Raw genomic sequence first — 21,638 nt, 5'->3', positions numbered from 1 at the left:
GACCAAGAAATCGAATGTCTGCGAAGGGATTTGTTTAGCAGAGCAGGAATACAAAACCCATCTGTATGTAGACGCGTCACTCCAAGGTTGGGGAGCTCATCTCACCAACCACACGATATCAGGATTATGGAATCAGCAAGAATGCAAACTCCATATAAACAGTCTAGAAATGAAAGCTGTAATCAACGCCATTCTACATTGGAGCACATTTCTACAAAATGCGCACCTAATGATCCATACAGACAATTCGACAGTGGCGTTCTACATAAACAAGCAAGGCTCAACGAGATCGATGAACCTTTTGAACCTAAGCTTTCAACTGTTCGATTTAATACAAGATCTAAATCTACATGTCAGAGCAGTGCACATTCCCGGAGCCAGAAATATACTAGCAGACGCTCTCTCTCGGCCTCATCTACCATCACCGACAGAGTGGATGATCAACAGGAAATTTTTGCACAGATAATCAAGCAATTAGGAGCGCCGCTAATAGACCTATTCGCCACGCGATTCAACAATCAGCTACCGACATTACGTGTCACCAGTCCCAGACCCCAAGCTTGGGCAACGGACGCTCTAAGTCTATCATGGAAGGCCTCAATGCGTACGGCGTTTCCGCCGCCAGCAATAATACCTCAAGTATTACAGAAAATCAGACAAACACAGAGCCTACAACTCACTTTGGTCAGCGCCCTACTGGCGGCCAGAACGTGGTTTCCATACTAATTCAAGAAATCGGTCAACCAACACTGGAGCTACCCAAGCGGCGCAAAACCTGTTAATTCATCCTCACACCAAACAAGTGCACGGAAACCCAGCAATGTTCCAACTACACGTATGGACTGTATACAAATGTGTTTAAACAAGAGAGGATATTCGCCAGGGCGGCAAAAGCAGTCACGCTTGCCTTCACGTTACTCAACTCGTGGCAATGCGTACGACAAAAGTGGCACAGTTTCAAAAATTATGCAACAAAGAAAGGGTTTACAGCAAGAGAGGCTTCACAACCTCAAGTGGCAGACTATTTGTGTTACCTACGCCAAAACAAACATTTAAAAGGTTCAACGATATCAACATATCTTGCCGCGCTTAGTTCTGTAATCACCATGAGAACGGGTGTCAAATTGACAAGATCTCCAGAGTTACTGTCCTTACTACGAGCTTTCCGATTGGAGGACCAAAAGCGGAAGTTCCACGCCCCAGCTTGGGATCTGAATGTAGTGTTACAACACCTCACGAGTGAGGTCTATGAACCTTTGGAATCGACAAACTTTGAATTTCTCTCACAGAAAACACTGTTTCTGCTATCGCTAGCCACAGCAACAAGAATGTCTGAAATTCACGCTCTGGATTACGAGAGGATACAGTTTGATGACAATCATAACACAGCGCACCTCGGATTAAGATGGGATTTCATCGCAAAAAATCAACTGCCAGGTCAACCAGACAGATTATTCCACATCCCGGCGCTATCCTCTATTCTCGGATCACAAGATACACAAGACCTATCACTGTGTCCGGTAAGAGCGCTCAAAGTTTATTTACGACGATCCAAAACAAGGAGAAGATTTCTCAAACGCTTATTCATCCCCTTATCGCCTCGAATCAAACAGAAGTGTCACGGACCACAATATCTATTTGGATAAGGACTGTCATTCTCCGTGCCTACAAGGCAGCAGGCTTGGACCCACCAACAGCATCAAATCCACATGAGATCAGGGCACTGGCCTCTACCCTCGCCCTACACGGTAACTGTTCCTTGAACACGATTATGGAAGGATGCTATTGGAAATCTAACATGGTATTTGCTAATCACTACCTGAGAGACATCACTACAGAAGATGTCTCTGGCATTCACCATTTCGGACCACTGGTCCTCGCTCAGCAACTGACAGTCCCTCGTAGGCGTTAAAATATTATCCTCACAAGATTAATATGTATTTTATACATACTCATCTAGCTTATAACTCTACGGAGTTTTAGGGCTATGTATATATGTTCAGCTTAAGTATTCAACCTTAAGCATATACTTTGGTATAGTCAATTTCAGTGCCTCTATCAGAGTCACCTATATATATATATATAATTTATATGTATTGTTCAATATATTCATAATGTAATTCCCCTTTAATGGCTTTATATAACCTATGGTTTTCTTTATACAGGAAACATCCTAAATCTAAGCCTTCATGAAGTTCCCGTAGGGGATATTACAGTATATCTATACAAAATCACTAATTATAAATCCAAAGTATTCTGTTACCCACCTCCGTTCCGTAGGATGCTACAAGCAAAAGAGCATGAGTCAGGATAAGGAAAAATATGTAATTTTTAGAGTAAAATTGATATTTTATACTTATCCTGACTCATGAGGTTAGCCCTCCCATCCTCCCCACATAACACTTTGGATTTCCCTGTAAGTTCAAGTGTTGGGCTCGCTAAATCAGGAGAGAGTGGAGCACATGGCCAGAGGGTGGCGACACCTTTCCCGCCAGGGGAAACAAAGGGGAGCAACTCGTGGTGAGTACCAATTAGTGATTTTATTTTGAAGGGAGCTTCAAATAAGGAGATACAAGTGTTCCACTATGTTCGCAAGAAGAAGAAGACAAGCAAAAGAGCATGAGTCAGGATAAGTATAAAATATCAATTTTACTCTAAAAATTACATATTTGACATGTGACACTTGTTTGCTGTTTATTTTATCTTAATTTTTTTTATGTTTGTAAATAATTTCAATGCCAATTATAAGAAATGTTAAATCTGAAATGTGTGTTTAATTTTATTCCATGGGTCCTGTGAATTTTCAATGGGTCAGACAGACATCTTAAACTTACAGGACCCAATGTCCTGTTACTTTGAAACACCATTCGTGAACACTGCATACTGACATACAATCACATTCTTCTCAGTGATCTTTCATAGCCTAGTGGATTAAACCGCCAGGCTAGTAAGCGAAGGGTTGCAGGTCCGAAACCAGGCGACCGCCTCCGTGGTGTAGTGGTTAGAGCGTCCGCCCGGAGAGCGGAAGGTCGTGGGTTCGATCCCCGACCGCGTCATACCAAAAGACGGTACGCGGCATTAATGGGTACAACAAGGACTGGTCGGCTAGGAGTCAGTATAATGTGTCTGAGTGGGGTATTCATGCTTCACTGCAGCATGGTATCTCAGTGGGCTAGCACTATAAAACCAGCTTCAGTCTGGGCTAGTACAAGCAGCCGCACATCCACATACACACCCATGCACGTCGTCATATGAGCGAAATTTTACGTTCGTATTCAGTAATAGCAAGACAAATATATATCAATCTTCAAAACTTGTACAAGTAATTCAAAGTCAAGGGCTATTCCTCAGAAAATCCCTGGGCAATTCTGTAGAAAATCCCTGGGACACAGGCAATTCTGAAGAAAATCCTTGTGATTTCAAGGAGAATGCCCGTGAAACTGCCTGTTGAAGATTACTTGGAAAAAGGAGATTGTCAGGTCCAGGCCTGATTATATACAGACTGGCCCAACAGATGGAACATTGCTTAGTAAAGCATTGGAGAAAGAGAAAGAAAGAAAAAAACAAGAAAACAGAAGCAGTGGAGAATCTTTTTTCTGCATCTTAGTGAGAGTGTGGAATTGTCTCCAGCTGTGCTAAATCAATATGATGTTTGTTTTCAGATCCTACCATTGTGACGTAGAATATATTCCTGCTACTGCTGTCAACACGCCCTTGCTCAACACACCATGTCGTATAGGGTACGTTCTCTAAAATAGCCGTTATTTCCCATAATTCACAGTCTTGTCAGTGCCGCATAATAATAATAACAATAATAATTATCCTCCATCTCCAGTCAACTCGTCCCTTCTCAACAAACCATGTCGGATAGATTAGGCAGTTCAAAATAAGCATTATTGTCAAATAATTCATTGAATACTACTAAACTTGGTGGCATTTATAGGGCCACAAGGTGGCATTTATACATGACCACTAGGTGGCGTTCATACATAGGGCCATAAGGTGGCATTTATACATGACCACTAGGTGGCGTTCATACATAGGGCCACTAGGTGGCATTTATACATGACCACTAGGTGGCGTTCATACATAGGGCCATAAGGTGGCATTTATACATGACCACTAGGTGGCGTTCATACATAGGGGACCCGTGAAGATCCGGGGTAGAATAGGTCTTCAGCAACCCATGCTTGCCACAAAAGGCGACTATGCTTGTCGTAAGAGGCGACTAACGGGATCGGGTGGTCAGGCTCGCTGACTTGGTTGACACATGTCATCGGTTCCCAATTGGGCAGATCGATGCTCATGCTGTTGATCACTGGATTGTCTGGTCCAGACTTGATTATTTACAGACCGCTGCCATATAGCTGGAATATTGCTGAGTGTGGCGTAATACTAAACTCACTCACTCATACATAGGGCCACTAGGTGACATTGTGGTAATTTTTTTAAATGAATGCTAAAAGAGGATGTGAGTGTGGGTACTGACCAGCTAATGCTCTGATAAGATTAGTGAAGAAAAATACAAATAGGACTTGCTTACTAAAAGGGATAGAACTGGACTTAGAATGCAGTGCGTTTGTTTTTGTTCTTCTATTCATAAGATAAATTATAAGCTTGAATAAGGTTAGGATTTCTGGATGATGTATGTGTCAGTATTCTTGGTGCACATGTACCTCCTACATGTCCAGCCATGATGTATTGTTACGATGTTGATGTGGCAGATGCCGTGTATGTTGGCACGAGGACAGCGTGGACCAAGACAGCGTCACCCAGGACCTGGTTGAGGAGCTGGACCCTCTGGCGAACTCTGGCTCCAGCAACTCACTCATAGGTGACTCCAACATCTACAACACAAACCTGTACACTGCAGAACCTGTACAATGTGGAACCTGTACAACACACAACCTATACAACACATAACCTGTACAACACACAACCTATACAACACATAACCTATACAACACACAACCTATACAATATGGAACCTGTACAACTAACAACCTATACAACACATAACCTGTACAACACACAACCTATACAATATGGAACCTGTACAACTAACAACCTATACAACACATAACCTGTACAACACACAACCTATACAATATGGAACCTGTACAACTAACAACCTATACAACACATAACCAGTACAACGCACAACTTGTACAAACTACAACCTGTACAAACTGTAACTTGTATAAAATGGAACCTGTACCGAAGGGAACCTGTACAACTAACAACCTATACCACATATAACCAGTACAACACACAACTTGAACAAACTACAACCTGTATAAGTTGTAACCTGTATAAAATGGAACCTGTACAGCATGTTACCTGTACAACACAGAACCTGTACACAACACACAACTTGTACAAAATGGAACCTTTACAATGCACAGCCTGTACAAACTGTAACCTGTACTGAAGGGAACATGTACAAAACACAACCTGTACAATGCGTTACCTGTACAATACACAACCTGTGCAGCCCATAACCTGTACACAACACACAACCTGTACAAAATGGAACCTTTGCAATGCACAACCTGTACAATCTGTAACCTGTACTGAAGGGAACATGTACAAAACACAACTTGTACAACGCGTTACCTGTACAATACACAATCTGTGCAGCCCATAACCTGTACACAATGGAACTTGTACAAACTGTAACCTATGCCGAAGGGAACCTGTACAAAACACAACCTGTACAACACGTTACCTGTACAACACACAACCTGTGCAGCCCCATAACCTGTACACAACACACAACCTGTACACAAGGGAACCTTTACAATGCACAACCTGTATAAAATGTAACCAGTACAGAAGGGAACCTGTACAAAACACAATCTGTACACAATGGAACCTTTACAATGCAAAACTTGTATAATGTACAACCTGTACACAATGGAACCTATACAATCACCTTTTGGAATGACCTGAAAGTTCCTCTTGGAACCCTATCTAAAAGGTTCAGTCATTATTTTTAATTTTCTTTTGCCAGAAATTGAACATGACAGTCCTTGGAAGACAGTGAAAGGATCATTTATGAATGTGGCTGTGCTGACTTTACCTGGACGAAGTGAGTTTGCTCCCAACGGCTTGAGTAAGTTCACACATTTGTGTGACGGCAACATGGACTTGGTGCTGGTGAAAGACACAGACAGGAAGGAGTTCCTTAGATTCCTCAGAAGACATGGCAATGCCAAAAATCAAGTGAGTATTTGTTTCAGGACACCACTACTATCGGAATTCCTCCATATATATTATATTTTCTTAAGTTATGTATCTTTCATTAATTTGTGATCATAGAGTAAATCCTACTTGTTATGAAACTTGAGAATATGAATTGGATTCCGTATTATGTCTGGGTGGTCTATTGTCTATTGTCTAGTTAATGCAGGCTTCCCTTTGTGCTCGGAACAGCTCACTGATAATGCTACTGTGGTAACAACCAGCTACGTATAATTGACAGTAAAGAGGACTTCTGTTGAAAATCTGAAAGCTGGTAGTAGTGTGATTACAACCACAATACAGGAGGTGAATTTAAGATCGTATTGTAAGAAATTATTCGATGATAACTATTGTTTGATATCAATGAAATTACTTTTATCAGATTTTATGAATTGCTGTTGCAGTGCCAAAATGTTTCAGGAAAACAGTATCAGATAATATTTAGATAATGAGAAAAGGGATTGGCCATGCTTGTGTCTTTACTTCTTAGAGTGACAATTTGATATAGTTTCCTACACTGTTATCAACCTAAATAACTTTACGTGGAAACATTGCTCTATGCAGTAAACAAGAAGGTGTTGTCCATAAAGTCATCTGCGTCACTACTGACTCACAAACTTCTCGAATGCCTACCAAGCACTCAATCTTATTTCAGTTTGACTTCCCATTCGTCGAAGTACATCGTGTGAAAGAGGTGAGATTCCGTCCCAGGTTACCGACGAGCTGGAAACACAGAGACCACACATTTAGCGAGATCGACTACGAAATGTCCAGGCTTAAAAGTAGAAAAAGCAGCAAGTCAGCAGAGGTACTCAATGACTTTGATCTGGACGACGCCTTCATGAGTCGCAGAGCATCTCGGTCCGACTTCAGAAGGGCAGACAGTGTTAAGGCTTTGAATGGAAGGAGTGATTCAGAAGACTCCGATGAGGACTCTGATGATAGTTCTAATGATCTTGATGGAGACAATGATGATCGACAGAGGCGGAGGAATCCTAAACGGCGACAGAGTGAGGTAAGGAGATAAAAGATTTAGTTCTCAAATTATTAGTATCTAAATGTGAAGTTGGTTGGTTCAATTCCCTGAACCCTTCTTGTTTCCCTGTCTGGCATACTGCGTGTATTTCATGATTTCTAGGCTTGGTGGGGTAGCCTAGTGGTTAAAGTATTCGCTCATCATGCGGACGATCCAGGTTCGACTCCCCATATGAGTACAATGTGTGACCATTTCTGGTGTGTCCCCACTGTGATATTGCTGAACTATTGATAAAAGCAGTGTAAAACTAAATTCACACTAAATGTGATTATGAAGCTCCAAATCTGTGTCTGAGTGCTCTCAGAAAGGACATCATTTTGCATCTTAAGAAAATCCCCTGCTTGGGCTTTGATTTCTTCAAAATGTTAAGCAGGGCTTGATTTAAGAGATGTAAACCTACTTGCACCAGGTGCAACCTAAGATAAAAACCTAGTTACACAAGCCAAATTCCAGTTGCACTGCTTTCATTGCAATATGTATATGCAATTATTGAGATGTTTTATTCAGAAGTTGCCCCACTCAAAAACTGACCTGCACCTGGTGCAAGTTAGACTAATAACTAGGTTGCACTTCGTAATATTGGGTTGCACCAGTGCAAGTAACAAAGCACTAAATCGAGCCCTGTTAAGTACAGTCGAACATCAATGTGTCAACGTTGAAGGGACCTACATAAACAGTTTGACACAGTTGCCAGATATTGACTAAAAAAGGAATACACAAGGACACATCAAACAGTGTTTGACTGTAGTTAGGAAAACTGTGCAGGGACAAAAGGAATAAGGACAAAAATGAACGTCTCAGATGGATTGGCCACGACAGTGTTAAAAGAAATGTGTACCGACTAGAGAATTGTAGAAAAAAGCAAATGTTACAGATGTATTGGCTGTTAAATGGGAGACATTGCTAGGTTTAACTACAACAGGAATACACAAGGGACCAAACTTTTTCTTCAAGTCAGCCTTACGCTAGACACATCTAAGTTTAACTTAACATTGTTTGGTAAGACTTCCGCCCGTATCCCCCCCAAATTTTAATGATGAGGAAAAGTGTCTTTGAGTTGTATTGTTAGAAGTTGGATATGTCTTTAGGTATGTTCGGGGCGGTGGGGTAGCCTAGTGGTTAAAGCGTTCGCTCGTCACGCCGAAGAGCCAGGTTCGATTCCCCACATGGTACAAAGTGTGAAGCCCATTTCTGGTGTCCCTGCCGTGATATTGCTGGAATATTGCTAAAAGCGGCGTAAAACCATATTCACTCACTCACTTAAGGTATGTTCAGATACAATTAGACAAACATGTTAAAACTCATTCTTATCAGATGAGGAATATATATTCAGGTGATATGATTTGACTAGAATGAAATTTAAGGGGGGATACGGGCGGAAGTCTTTCCCATTGTTTAACTGTAGTTAAAAACACTGTGTACAGACATGTGTAAATACTAGAGGAATACGGAAAAAGGCAAGTGTCCCAGATACATTGACTGTTAGTGGGAATAGGTTCTTGATGGATGCAATTATCTTGTGTTTGTCATCCACTGAGTTTGTTTGTTGACAGCCTGTGAACCCCCTGCACCAGAAGCCGCGCTACGTCGGGCCCCAATACAGACAAACCTTCATGGAACAGGAGAGAGCCAAAAGGCAGAAAGCACAAAGGAAAAAGGAAGAAAAGGCCAAGAAAAAGGAGGAATCTCGCCTGAATTCTTTCTGGAATATTGACAATGAGCTGTGCCAACAACGAGAACTTGATTTCAAGTAAGACTCGAGTAGTTTACCATGACCTTGAAAAGTAGGTGACCACAGGACCCCCATTTACTACTGACAAGAGTAATTTCAGGAAATATATGAGGGTCCTGTTAAGTAAAGAAATGGTGTCGTAGTCCATAAGATTCAGTAATTAGATTCAGGAACCTTATTATTTTGCCTTATCCTGATTCATGCTTATTTGCTTTCTCATCCTCTCTTCCGAACGGTTGAGTTGAAACTTGAATTCCCTCAATTCCCTTGAAGCAAACGTACAATCACTCACCCTGAATTACCTCCCTTATTTCCCACCAAAACTGGGCACGTGACCTCAGCATGCTCTGTCCTCACTCTCTCCCGATAAATAATATCTTGTCAAGAATCTGATAGAAAGAATATCGCTGTGCATCTTTCAGGACCCAATGCATATTCATTTATTATCCCACCGGCATATAATGCGGTGGGATATAGTCGTCGTCTCGTCCGTCTGTCCGTCCGTCCGTCCGTCCGCCGTCCGTCCGTCCGTCCGTCCGTCCGTCCGTCCGTAATCATTTTGTTTCCGGACCATAACTCAAAGACCGTTCGATATTTTTTAACCAAAATTGGTAGATATGTCAAAAATAACCTAAGGTGGTGCCTTTTGCTATTTACAGATAATTGTCATTTTTATTTTTCTCGGTTTCCATGGAAACGTTTTGGACTTAGTCTTAAAGAAGGGTGGGCTTCGTTTCCGGAGCATAACTCAAGAACCGTTCAATATTTTTCAACAAAACTTGGTAGATATATCAAACAGATCCTAAAGTGGTGCCTTTGCATTTCACAGATTTTTGGCATTTTTATTTTTCCCGGTTTCCATGGAAACGGTTTGGACTTAGTCCCAAAAGTGAGGGGTGGGCTTCGTTTCCGGAGCATAACTCAAGAACCGTTCAATATTTTTCAACAAAACTTGGTAGATGTATGAAACAGATCCTAAAGTTGTGCCTTTTGCTATTTGCCGATTTTTGGCATTTTTATTTTTCCCGGTTTCCATGGAAACATTTTGAACTTAGTCTCAAAAAGTAAGGATTGCTTTCGTTTTCGGAGCATAACTCAAGAACCATTCAATATTTTTCAACAAAACTTGGTAGATATATCAAACAGATCCTAAAGTGGTGCCTTTTGCTATTTGCAGATTTTTGGCATTTTATTTTTCCGGTTTCCATGGAAACGATTCGACTTAGTCCCAAAAGTGAGGGGTGGGCTTCGTTTCCAGAGCATAACTCAAGAACCGTTCAATATTTTTCAACAAGACTTGGTAGATATATCAAACAGAACCTTAAGTGGTGCCTTTTGCTATTTGCCGATTTTTGGCATTTTTATTTTTCCCGGTTTCCATGGAAACATTTTGGACTTAGTCTCAAAAAAGTAAGGATTGCTTTAGCTTTCGAGCACAACTCAAAACCTTATAATATTTTTCAACAAAACTTGGTAGATATATCAAACAGATCCTAAAGTTGTGCCTTTTGCTATTTGCAGATTTTTGGCATTTTATTTTTCCGGTTTCCATGGAAACGATTCGGACTTAATCCCAAAAGTGAGGGGTGGGCTTGCTTTCGAGCATCAACTCAAAACCTCTCTATATCTTTCAGCAAAACTTGGCAGATATGTGAGGCAGATATTGAAGTGATGCCTTTTAGTATTTGCAGATATTTGTGATTTATTATTTTCTCGGTTTCCATGGAAATGATTCAACTTAGTCTCAAAAAGGAAGGGATGGGTTTTGTTTCCGGAGCACAACGCGAAAACTTCTTAATATCTTTCAGCAAAACTTGGCAGATATGTGAGGCAGATCCAAAAGTGGTGCCTTTTGCTATTTGCAGATTTTTGTCATTTATTTTTTTCATGATTTCCATGGAAACGATTTGCACTTAGTCTAAAATCAAGCTGGACTTTAAGTAACTGTCAGATGATTTGTTCTTTCAAAGATGTGGGGGCCGGGGGGATATGTCATCTTCTGATGACTCTTGTTTTATTTGCCATGTTTATTCTGCCTGGAAGCACATTTCTGAGTCTCGTAAAATCCTGGAATTATGTTCCATAGTATTTTAGAGTTCATGTTGCCTTGAGTAAGTAAGTCGGCAGGATTTAGTGCTACTTTGAACAGTTATTTCATCGCAAGTCCTCTATCTGTTTTTATAATCTTTCGTACGGTGTTAACAACAAGTGTGATCCGCTTTTGTGTGTATGTAAAGTGGTACTTATGAATGTGTTTCTTGTTTCCCTTCAGAGTACATCATGGCCTGATGCAAATATGTGGAGAGGGCGTGTCACCTGACTGTGACAATGTGGAGGTCACTATGACCTGTCTACAGCTTGTCAAATAGGTCATTTCACGGTCTGGGGTCATAGTCATCAAAGGTCAAGGTCACCATGAAGCATAGTCATCAAGGTCATCATCGATCAAGGTCATAAGGATCATCTTTAAACAAGGTCATATTTGTTCAACGTCAAAGGTCATGTTTGATCAAGGTCATCATTGATCAAGGTCATGTTTAAATAAGGTCATGTTTGATCAAGGTCAAAGGTCATTTGATGCTTCAATTCACATAACTTAATCATTATATTTGCATTACTAGTTTAATCTTAGGTATACATAAATGAATTTAGTTAGTTCTGAAAGTCTGTGCATGGATGACCCAACGATGATGCTCATAGGAGATACTGTCACAATAATGCAACTACAGTTTACAATTTTTGTAAAATCTATGATAACTTTACTGATATTGTAAGGTAATAGGATACAATAACTACTACTATTATATTTTGAACAGTTTCAGAGATTTACACTCAAGTTCACAATAAGGTTGTCATATGTAAAAATAACATTGTTCATCATCTACTGAGATTTTAACTCTCATAAACAGGGTGTAACATAAAGCCAAACTATATACATAAGGAATATGATATCAGTATTTGAATGGTGCTGTGACTTTTTGTGTGACATTATAATCACTCATAATCATGTTTTATAAAAAAAACCCAACAATATTGAATACCATATGAACCTGTGAAGATTCAATGCAATGCAAACAATGCTTGTCGTAAGCAGTCATTACGGGATCGGGTGGTCATGCTTGCCGACTTTTTTTGACACATGTTAATGTATCCCGATTGTGTAGGTTGATGCTCATGCTGTTGATCACAGGATTGTTTGGTCCAGACTTGACTATATACAGACGTCATATCAGAGCTCCAGATAAGATTTAGCTCATGTGGGTACTGTACCCACTGTATTTTTTTGGAGTGGGTATTATGAATTTTGAGTGGGTATTTCATTTTCCGTTACCCACTCCTTTCAAATATGTGCGTATTTCAGTCTCTTTACTCACCTAAGTATTACGTCATTGAGTAAGTTTACTAAGCAGGTATGTTCTGCCTTATGTCATACCTAATCAAAACTCATCCTATACTGACAGTACAACTTGATAGCAATCGATGTCATTTTCATTACGCAAGCGATTTTTATAAATATATTCCGTACGCATTTGTTTTAAACTTTTTGCGTATCTAACATTTTCAATGCGTAATTGGTAAGCAACAATTTTTTTCAATGCGTAATTCTATGCGTATTTTACCCGGATACGCAGCTTATCTTGGCCTCTGGTCATATATACTTGATTATATACGGACGTCATATAGCAGGAATATTGCTGAGTGAGATGTTAAGTAATAAACAAACAAACAAAACCATATGAATTATGATGACCATAGGAATCCAGTCAACTTCATGAGCTTCATCTCTTGTACAGACAGTGTCTTGTCCTATATTATCCTCATCAGCTGTCATGGTAACCATTGTCATAGATTACGTTTGAAGCCTTGCATTTTGTTGCTGTAATCAAACATGATTGTTTCTATTAGTTTAGGTTTGTCTTTGTTATGTCAGTTTATGACAGCTGAAATAAGATGTTTTGAAACGTTACTGATCGAGGCCCATGAAGATCCAGGTTAGATTGGCCATCTTCAATTTATGTTTCCTGCTTGGTGTGCATATCCGGACGGTCCATTATAAACTAAAGTGACAGCGCTTGTCGTATGTGTGAAGTGAAGGGAAAATGTAACTGTTACATTTAGAGATAGTTAACCAGTATGGCCTGCAGCGAAATGTCGGCGCAAGAGAGTGACGTGTGAGTGGGGCTTTGTCTACATGTCGCAAACTGCACAGCGCACAGAAGTCAGACTGTTCCATTTCAAAAGGAAAGTTATCGCCCAAAACAGATTGCCCTTTGGTCTTCAGCAGCCAATGCTTGACTCATGAGATCAAGTGGTCAGGTTTACTTACTGATGCATGTCATGTATTCCAGTTGCATAGTTCGATGTTCATAATATCGATCACTGAATTCTCTTGTCCTGATTTGATTATTCATAGACTGCCACGATATGGCTGGAATATTGCTGAATATTGCTAAACAACAAGCAAACAAACTGATACAGGAACTTGAAGTACTTTATACATCCTTTAAGACTAAACTAAAGGCAAGAAATACAAAATACATAATGTAATTCAGATATAGGACCGACTAGTAGAAACACTTGTTCCTGTGAGTGAGAGTGAGTTATTGCTGGAATATTTCTAGAATCAGCGTAAGGCCATACTCACTCACTCACTCACTCATGAGGTGGAAAAATGTTTTTGCAGTTCGGGAATGTTTACTGTTATTTTCTGCAGAACCGTCCTAAATATTGGCCTCAGAGCAGGCTATCTCCCTGTGATTTATATCATTCTTGAAGTTGACTATATACAGTCATACCTCAGAGAAGCAGTCTTACAGCATGGGGGGGCGGTCAGGTAGCCTAGTGGTTAAAGCGTTCGCTCGTCACGCCGAAAACCTTGGTTTGATTCCCCACATGGGCACGATGTGTGAAGCCCATTTGTGCTGCAGTAATGACCTATTCTCAGAAATTAAATAGGACATAGCTAGACCCCATAGAAAACAAAGGCTGTGAAAATTGGTTTGCAGTAACATTTACCATTGTTAGGAATCTGACATGTAGAATATTTTTAAAATGCTCTTCAGCAAATTATTTCCTCTATTACTCAGTTTTTTTTATTGGGATTGAAATATTTTTTACTATTTATTCATACCCATATTCATATGCATTTGGTGTGTCATTGAGTAATTGTACTATCCCTGTCAAAAAATTGAGTGGTTTAACCATATCATTGAAGCATTAACCGAGACCATTACATGTGCAATGTGTTTAATAGATCGTTATTTTAGAACTCAGTAAAACTGATTATAGCTGTTTGATTTTTTTTCATTTTAAATAAAGTAATACATATAGATTGTGATGTACCGGTAGTCTACTCAACAGAAGAGGAGGATTATGTCATGATAACCTATAATAATGTGAAAGATTTGTGTGTTCTTTAATTCTTTTGAGGAGTTTTGGCATTAGAGCATGTTTATGTAAGTGAGAAAAATCTCTTTTTCATGGACTGTTTAATAGTTGATTGTAAGGTTTTTATGGAAATAAATAAAATGAACGAATGAATGAATAAATAAATAAATAAATAAATAAATTAGATAAATAAATAAATAAAAAATAAAAGAATAATAAATAAATAAATAAATAAAATAAGTCATATATGGATTGAATTTTTGTTCCCAGTGCATAGTACTGTCCCTTACTCACGCCAGGATCTGGTAATCAATATTAGAAGTCCCATATGTTATGTTTCCCAGTTCTGAGCCATGATCTGTCAGGAAATCATCATGTCCTTAGTTTCATGTAGGTTATATAGTCTTTAACAGGTTTTGGCCCAAAATTATTCTGACATGCAGTAATATTACATAAATTCTGTTTTAAATGCATTAAATCCAATCCTTCACTTCAATTTATTTCAAAACTTGAATAACTGACATTAAAATGGATGATCTGCAGTGGCCTCTCTGACCTCTCAGTTTAAGATCTAAAGACAACCCATGATTGGTTGTTTCAGTGGAACACCAAGTGAACTTTGACCACCCAATCAAAATAAAGATGGGTTGTTGTTTAAGCCAATCGGTTGTTGGCTTGCTAAAATGATTTGGCTCCAAAGTTGTAGCCACATTAATGAGAGTTTTGGTTTGTTGAATTGAAAACACACAAATATTTAATATTTCATTGATGACACTACATTTTGTATTTCACACCGTGATACTCAGGAAGGAGGGGATGTATTAAATATCCACAGAAATAAAATGCCACCCATAACATGTCGTTTTACACCGTTGTCAAGATAATTTGGTTTACATCTGCTGGTTTGAATATGCAGCTACCAGCGAGTAGAACTTTGGTTGCTTTATTATATAGAGTTCAGAGACAAAATGTTTGATACAAATTTGTTATTTTGATGTGAAGAAGTTTTGATTTTTTTGGTTTGTACAGTATTGTAATGATATGTATATTTATGTGTGTTTTAGTTTTTAATTTTTTTGTTTATTTCTTAGGAATTTACAGTCATGTTTGTTGCTTGTTGTTGGTTTGTTATGTTTTATTGATGTTTGTTGTTGATGCAGACATTTAGGCACATTTGTTAAATGTGTGGCAGATACATGTTAACTGTGTAACAAGGGGATCATGTCAAGCATCACAAAGGGCATACATGCAGTTTGGAACAATAGGTACTTTGGGAAAATGTCTTGCATATGTTAACAGTGTGTAACAATCAGGAGCATGTTGTGCATATGTTAACTGTGTAACAATCAGGAGCATGTTACGCATATTTTAACAGTGTGTAACAATCAGGAACATGTTGTGCATATGTTAACAGTGTGTAACAATCAGGAGCATGTTGTGCATATGTTATTAGGGCATATGTCAACAGTGTGTAATAATCAGGAGCATGTTATACACATGTTAACACTGTGGATCAATAAGGAGCATTCCATGCTTATGTTAACAGTGTGTAACAATAAGGAGCAGGTTATGCACATGTTTTTAGTGCATATGTTAACAGTGTTAACAGTGTGTAACAATAAGGGGCATATCATGCATGTTATACACATGTTAACAGTGTGTTACAATAAGGAGCATTCCATGCACATGTGTGTAATAATAAGGAGCATGTTGTGCATATGCTAACAGTGTGTAACAATAAGGAGCAGGTTATGCACTTGTTATTAGGGCATATGTTAACAATGTGTAACAATAAGGGGCATTTCATGCACATGTTAACAGTATATAATAATCAGGAATGTGTCATACACATGTTAACAACGAGCAACAATAAAGAGAATGGCACGCACATGATAAAAATGTGTAACAATCAGGAGAATGTTATACACATGGTAGCAGAATGTAAAATATGCAGGTTTTCATACATATATACTCATGAAAACAAATAAGGGAACACATGAAAGTACAAGTGTTCCTTTATTCTTTTCCAGACTTTCAGCCACAGTTCAGTACAAAGCTTGTGAAGAAACCTGGAAAAGAATTAAACAATAAAGGAACACTTGTACTTTCAGGTGTTCCCTTAGTTGTTTCCATGAGTATATTAACACTGTTGGATAACCAGCAGCATGCTGAGTGATATTTAGGAAGTTGTAGACATTGATACAGTGGGGTCTTTCAGTTCTGATGAACGTTTCTGTTTACATTCTGAGGCAAGAATGATTTCTTTGTGTCTGTAGATATTGGAGTTTTGCCATAATAGCTTACATAACATTTTAGGTTTTATTGATCAATAACCACCACAATCATGTTTGTAGTGTTGATACTTTGTTGGTAATGTAAGTAATGACTTTACATCTCTGGATATGAGAATTCATGCTATTTGATAATGGTAATGCCTTCAAGGTTTCGGGGAACCAGTGAGGAGAACCAGGCTTCAGTGGCCTGTCAATCAGTTGGTTCACTCATTATTTGATCTGTCATTCATCCATGAGTTGATCTGTCCATGAGTTGATCTGTCCATCAACCAGACACCAGTGGCCTGTCAATCAGTCGGTTCACTCATTATTTGATCTGTCTATCCGTCCATGAGTTGATCTGTCCATGAGTTGATCTGTCCATCAACCAGACACCAGTGGCCTGTCAATCAGTCGGTTCACTCATTATTTGATCTGTCTATCCGTCCATGAGTTGATCTGTCCATGAGTTGATCTGTCCATCAACCAGACACCAGTGGCCTGTCAATCAGTTGGTGCACTCATTATTTGATCTGTCTATCCGTCCATGAGTTGATCTGTCCATGAGTTGATCTGCCCATCAACCAGACACCAGTGGCCTGTCAATCAGTTGGTGCACTCATTATTTGATCTGTCTATCCGTCCATGAGTTGATCTGTCCATGAGTTGATCTGCCCATCAACCAGACACCAGTGGCCTGTCAATCAGTTGGATCACTCATTATTTGATCTGTCTATCCGTCCATGAGTTGATCTGCCCATCAACCAGACACCAGTGGCCTGTCAATCAGTTGGTTCACTCATTATTTGATCTGTCTATCCGTCCATGAGTTGATCTGCCCATCAACCAGACACCAGTGGCCTGTCAATCAGTTGGATCACTCATTATTTGATCTGTCATTCATCCATGAGTTGATCTGTCCATGAGTTGATCTGCCCATCAACCAGACACCAGTGGCCTGTCAATCAGTTGGTGCACTCATTATTTGATCTGTCTATCCGTCCATGAGTTGATCTGTCCATGAGTTGATCTGCCCATCAACCAGACACCAGTGGCCTGTCAATCAGTTGGATCACTCATTATTTGATCTGTCTATCCGTCCATGAGTTGATCTGTCTATGAGTTGATCTGCCTATCAACCAGACACCAGTGGCCTGTCAATCAGTTGGTGCACTCATTATTTGATCTGTCTATCCGTCCATGAGTTGATCTGTCCATGAGTTGATCTGTCCATCAACCAGACACCAGTGGCCTGTCAATCAGTTGGTGCACTCATTATTTGATCTGTCTATCCGTCCATGAGTTCATCTATCCATGAGTTGATCTGTCCATCAAGTGGTCTGTCAATCATTTAGTCTGTTCATCACTTGGTCTGTCCATGAGTTGTTCCATTCATCATTTAGTACTCCCTAGGGTTGATCCATCCATCACATGGTCTGTCCATCAGCTGTTCTATCCATCAGATGGTCTGTCCATCCGTTTACGGTCCGCCAGTCATATGTTTTCAAGAATAAGGGAAAAAAACACACCTAATTCTCCCTGCTCAAATGTTTTTTTAAAAATCCTAAGGTTTTATTGGCCCCAAGTGTAAACTTACAAGAAAATATTTTTTAGATTCTTTTTTACCCCATATACATTTGATAGATTGCCGAAAATAAAATACTTTTAGCATTTAAGAGGAATGTTACTTTGACTGGTGATTTTTGTCCCCTCCTGCCTTTAGGTTTTCTGAGGACAAAAATCTGTAAAATAAGAAATAAAATTGGTTTGGCCTTATCTTAAAAAATTGAGCTGTCATATGTTCAAAGCATGCAAACATAGAAAGGAAAAGCCTGCATATTCCTATTCATAATGTGTTTCTTGATTTTGTAAAGAATGGATTCTTTGGAGCAGAAGGGCCTACTAAATTCAATATTTATTCCACTTGTATCATTTTTACCATCACAAAACACTTGCACGATAACCTCTATTTTTTAGTGCATTTAGCAAAGACCTTTACAATGCTTTTTGATAGTCATTTTGATTATATTTATAGTTAAGGCCAGACCAGTTTTATTTCTTATTTTACAGATTTTTGTCCTCAGAAAACCTAAAGGCAGGAGGGAAAATAAAAACCAAAGTAATATTCCTTCTAAATACTAAAAGTATTCTACTTTTGGTAATTCATGAACTGTATATGGGGCAAAATACAATCTAAAAAAAAATTTCTTGTAAGTTTATATTTTTGGCCAATAAAAACATTAGGATTTTATTTTTGAGTGGGAAAAAATGTTTTAATTTTTTTTTTAATTTTTGAAAAAATATGACAGGCGGATTCATACAACAAGAAATAAAATTGGTCTGGCCTAATGAAGGGGCATTTTTATGAAATGTTTTGTCAATAACAGTTGTTATCTGACCAAATATGAACACATGTTCTGGCCATATCTTCCATCCACACTTGCTAACTATGAATGGGTCAGCATACTTGCAATGTATTACAGGTCTGGTTGCCAGATTTACCATGTTCTTGCGGGAACATCAATGATATTTAAACTTCTTTAAATTTCAAGTACATCATTACCACCACTGTTTTCATTAGTTCAAACCAATTCTTGTCTAAGATAATATTTAATTTATTTGTAGATACTGAAAGACATGTTAACTGAATGGTGTTGGATAAGGGTATTTAGATCTAGTACAGATTTGTATTTCACCTTGGAAGTCTTTCATTTCGCTTTTTTTATAGTTTCTTTTTTCTCTTTGTAAGTCTTCTATTTGTTTAATTTTTGAAGGCTTTAAATGTTACAGTTTGGAAGTTTTTTATTTCTATTTGGAAGGCTTAATTTTATTTTAATTTGGAAGGCTTTCATTTCAATTTGGAATTTATTTATATTTATTCAGTTTGGAAGTCTATTATTTTGACAACCCAAATCATCAACTGATGATTGTAAAGGTTCTGGAAGATGTGCCAGAAAGACATCAGCTTCTTTGAATATAATACCACAATTTACATTTTCCCATAAGAATACAGTGTTTAATAAGAACCTAGCACAGTAACTTGAGCGGAATGCAAGAAATGGTGCAGAGATGCCAACCTCTACAATTTTATCGTGGTCGCTACGAATTTTAGCCTCAAACTACACCAATACAATTGCACTAGAAATTCTAAGATAATTTGAAGAAAATTCATTAAAATTCGGATATATGGACAAACACATATATTTTCGTTGATTAGATACATTTTGGGACTTCACTTACCTTCCATTCATCAAATTTAATGACATATTTGACCTGGAATCATTGCAAGTAACAAACGTAATTTTAGCGAAATTGTCTATCCGAAAATCTGAAGCTGATTCAATACCTTTGCGATTTGACCCACTTATTGTGTACCTACGGAAAATGATGATCCTATCAGAATGGTTTAACCACGTGACCATTCCTTCCGTTCGATTATACGAATCCGGTATGTGAAATTAAGCTTCACTCTTGATTAGTGTCGTATTATCTTTCTAAGAAACCATCGTGATTTTATGTATTTACTTGACTACTAATTTTGTGGTCAAACTACTAATTTTGATCCTTGAAACTACTATATACAACACTTTGGGGTTGGCATCTCTGAATGGCGGCAAATGGTACAAATATGTGATATACTGCATCTTCCAGACGCAAAAGGTGATAACTGACTATAAAAGTTCTGTTGCCTAACTTTCGAACTCAGTTAAATCCCTTACCTTGGAAAGATGGATTAATGTACTGGGTTCCATTGAGAATGTAGCTATTCTTATTATTATAGGAACGGTGTCTTTCTTTAGAATTTATGCATCTATTTCTATTTAATGTATATATATACAAATGTATATTTCTTAAAAGCTTACTGCTGGTATTTTTGGTTTGCTTGAGACAATGTGTAATGGCAAATGAGTTCTTGGTGTTTTAGGCATATAGCAATTTAAGTTGCGGTTTAGATGAAATCAGTCAAATATGCATTGTAAAAGATATTCTAAAACAATTATGGACTGTTTCCATGCCATTAATCAAGACTATTTAGATTCCAGATGAACAGACTTTTTGGTCTGTTCAGCCTACTTTTTTGACAATTTGAAGATGTGAATATTGAGACATTTAATGCTTTCTGTCGTGTTTTATGTTAACTAATGAAGGTATTATATGTATGTGACATGGTTTGCCTCTTCAGGATACGTTAGAATTGATCAGATAGAATCGCAAAGAAGGTTTTTGAAATGTATGGAATTGAGAATCTCTCAGAACTGACAATTTGAAGATATGAGTATTGACACATTTAATGCTTTCTGTCATGTTTTATGTTAACTAATAAAGGGTGTATGACAAGTTTGTAGTTTGCATTTTCAGTATACAATGTTAGAATTGATGTCCTTAAAGGATCTGATAGAAACAGTTGTCATTGCTAAGTAGGTTTTTGAAATGTTTGGAATTCAGAATGAATAATTTGATAAAATGAGAGTTTTACTTGTCAGGAAGGAATGATTTGTTCAGTTTGAAACATAAGAGATATTGCCCTTGTGTTAGAACTCACATTAAAGTGATTAATAGGATAGCACCATGGAGTGGTCAGTGTCGCCGACTCTGTAGATATCATTGTATCCCACTTGTGTATAAGGATGGTCATATCAATCATTGGATTGTCTGGTCCTGATTGGCTCAGATAATTTAATGGCTGTCATTTCGCTGGAATATTGCAGAGCACAACTTTGAAAAACAACAACAACAACAAAATAAATATAAAAAAAGAAAAAAATGTTGATGTCAATTTGGTTATGAGACTGTGTCACATTTTGTTTGACAAGATAACAATTGTATTTCCTGGCCAAACCTCTAGCAGAGCATTTACACCTGGTTTATGGACCACATCTGTTTTCTCTAGTGTATATCTGCCTTTTTTGTTTTGGTCAAATTGTATGTGACAGAACCTTTCACATTCCCATTTCATTAAACATGC

At 38.3% G+C, this 21,638-nt stretch overlaps 1 protein-coding gene across 1 annotated transcript in view; it reads left to right on the top strand.

The window, feature by feature from the left end:
• Positions 1–12,246, top strand: part of LOC124259452 (ceramide kinase-like protein) — a 46,676-nt gene extending 34,430 nt beyond the window's left edge. Inside the window, exons 8-13 of the mRNA XM_046693590.1 lie at positions 3,663–3,740; positions 4,725–4,834; positions 6,014–6,225; positions 6,899–7,258; positions 8,833–9,029; positions 11,284–12,246. Coding sequence (XP_046549546.1) covers positions 3,663–3,740; positions 4,725–4,834; positions 6,014–6,225; positions 6,899–7,258; positions 8,833–9,029; positions 11,284–11,380 — 1,054 coding nt within the window. The 3' untranslated portion in view covers positions 11,381–12,246. The remainder of the gene's footprint in view (positions 1–3,662; positions 3,741–4,724; positions 4,835–6,013; positions 6,226–6,898; positions 7,259–8,832; positions 9,030–11,283) is intronic.
• Positions 12,247–21,638: the final 9,392 nt, after the last annotated feature.

Source organism: Haliotis rubra, unplaced genomic scaffold (genome assembly GCF_003918875.1).
Source record: "Haliotis rubra isolate DU_JTF1 unplaced genomic scaffold, ASM391887v1 Scf721, whole genome shotgun sequence".
In the NCBI taxonomy this organism is placed as follows: domain Eukaryota; kingdom Metazoa; phylum Mollusca; class Gastropoda; order Lepetellida; family Haliotidae; genus Haliotis; species Haliotis rubra.
This window is presented reverse-complemented; position numbering and strand designations above follow the sequence as displayed.